Source organism: Hirundo rustica, chromosome 12 (genome assembly GCF_015227805.2).
Source record: "Hirundo rustica isolate bHirRus1 chromosome 12, bHirRus1.pri.v3, whole genome shotgun sequence".
NCBI lineage: Eukaryota > Metazoa > Chordata > Aves > Passeriformes > Hirundinidae > Hirundo > Hirundo rustica.
Window position 1 is genome coordinate 906,600 of NC_053461.1, and position 1,824 is coordinate 908,423.

General features: G+C 61.6%; 1 protein-coding gene across 1 annotated transcript in view; it reads right to left on the reverse strand.

The window, feature by feature from the left end:
• Positions 1 to 881: 881 nt before the first annotated feature.
• The window catches only part of LOC120758347 (fibulin-2-like), a 28,601-nt gene continuing 27,658 nt past the window's right edge, over positions 882 to 1,824 (reverse strand). Inside the window, exon 4 of the mRNA XM_040076506.1 lies at positions 882 to 903. Within this exon, the coding sequence (XP_039932440.1) occupies positions 882 to 903 (22 nt within the window). The remainder of the gene's footprint in view (positions 904 to 1,824) is intronic.

Consider the following 1,824-nt stretch of genomic DNA (forward strand, 5'->3'; position numbering starts at 1 on the left):
CCAGCCCTTCAGCCCATCAGCCCTTCAGCCCACCAACCCACCAGCCCATCAGCCCTTCAGCCCTTCAGCCCTTCAGCCCATCAGCCCACCAGCCCATCAGCCCACCAGCCCTTCAGCCCATCAGCCCTTCAGCCCACCAACCCACCAGCCCTTCAGCCCATCAGCCCTTCAGCCCACCAGCCCTTCAGCCCATCAGCCCACCAGCCCTTCAGCCCACCAGCCCTTCAGCCCACCAGCCCTTCAGCCCACCAGCCCTTCTGCCCACCAGCCCATCAGCCCTTCAGCCCATCAGCCCATCAGCCCTTCAGCCCATCAGCCCTTCAGCCCATCAGCCCATCAGCCCATCAGCCCATCAGCCCACCAGCCCACCAGCCCATCAGCCCATCAGCCCACCAGCCCTTCAGCCCACCAGCCCTTCAGCCCACCAGCCCATCAGCCCACCAGCCCACCAGCCCACCAGCCCTTCAGCCCTTCAGCCCATCAGCCCATCAGCCCATCAGCCCATCAGCCCATCAGCCCACCAGCCCTTCAGCCCACCAGCCCTTCAGCCCACCAGCCCATCAGCCCTTCAGCCCACCAGCCCTTCAGCCCACCAGCCCTTCAGCCCATCAGCCCATCAGCCCTTCAGCCTCTCCTATTTTGTGAATCTCCAGGCATTTTGCTGCCAGAGGAACACCGACACGCTAAAGCCAGGCCCTTCTTGTGCCAGTGCAGAGGTGGGGAGCCCCCGTGAGCCCCTGCCCAGCCCGGCTGGCCCCGGGCAGAGCAGCCCCCGCAGCCCTGCAGAGGCTGGCTGGGCAGGGCTCTGCAGGGCGGTCCCGAGGCAGGGTCACTGCGGGATAACTCTGCCAAGGCAGCGGATTGCAGCTGGCAGGACGGGCTCAGGGCACCCCCGGCCCGGGGCTGCAGCCAGAAAAGGGGAAGGGGTGCGCCTGTGGGATGCAGCTCCTGTGAAAGCGCTGTGCTAAGAGAACTGCTAATTAATTCGATGCCAAAATACTTGCTTAGGTAAAAGGCTGCTTCTGAAAGTCGTGCAGATTGGAGGAGCGGAACTGCAGCTCCAGCACCGCCCTGAGGCTTGCAGCCCTCTCCTGAGAGACTCCAAAGATGTGAGTCTTGGCAAGGGAGCGAGAGAACTGCAAACCAGCTCCCTCTCAGCCATCTGTGGTGGGACCCCCATCCGGCCATGCAGCAGAGCTCCCACCCCAGTCCCCGCAGCAAACTCCTCTCTGGAGCTGCCCTGAGACCCATTCCCCTCCTCTGCCTCGGTCAGAGCCCTCCAGATTCCCACTGCAGGGAGCAGAAACTCCTTTCCCTTCGCACAGCTGAGGGGTAGAGAGCCCAGGTATCCCTGCCCCCGGGGAATGGAAACTCAGCAGAGGAGCACTGGTGTGCTCAGAGCCTTGGAGGAGCTGCAGCAGTCTTATAGAACAGGCTGTGGTTGTCTCCGACAGCTTGACCTTGGCTAGCAAGGCAAAGTCATCCTTTCCCTGAAGGCTCCTTCCCTTGGGCACGTTGGTCCCTTCCCTGCTCCCTCCTGCCCCTCATCCCTCCCCGTCTCCCTCCCAGCTGTGCCTGCTGTTTGTTCCTTCCCAGTTACCAAATCCAGTTTTGTCCTGGAAAAGACTGGGAACACGCTGCTGCATCATCACCCCTCCAAGAGCTTGGTGCCTTGGGAAGGCTGGCCTGGAACAGAGGTGAGATAGAGTTAAGGGAATAAAGTAGATATTTATTAAAAAGCCTTTAGGGTACACCTTGGGCAGGACAAGAGCCTGGCCAGGGACACACCCAAGGTGGAACCAAAATGGGCACAGAATGGTCACA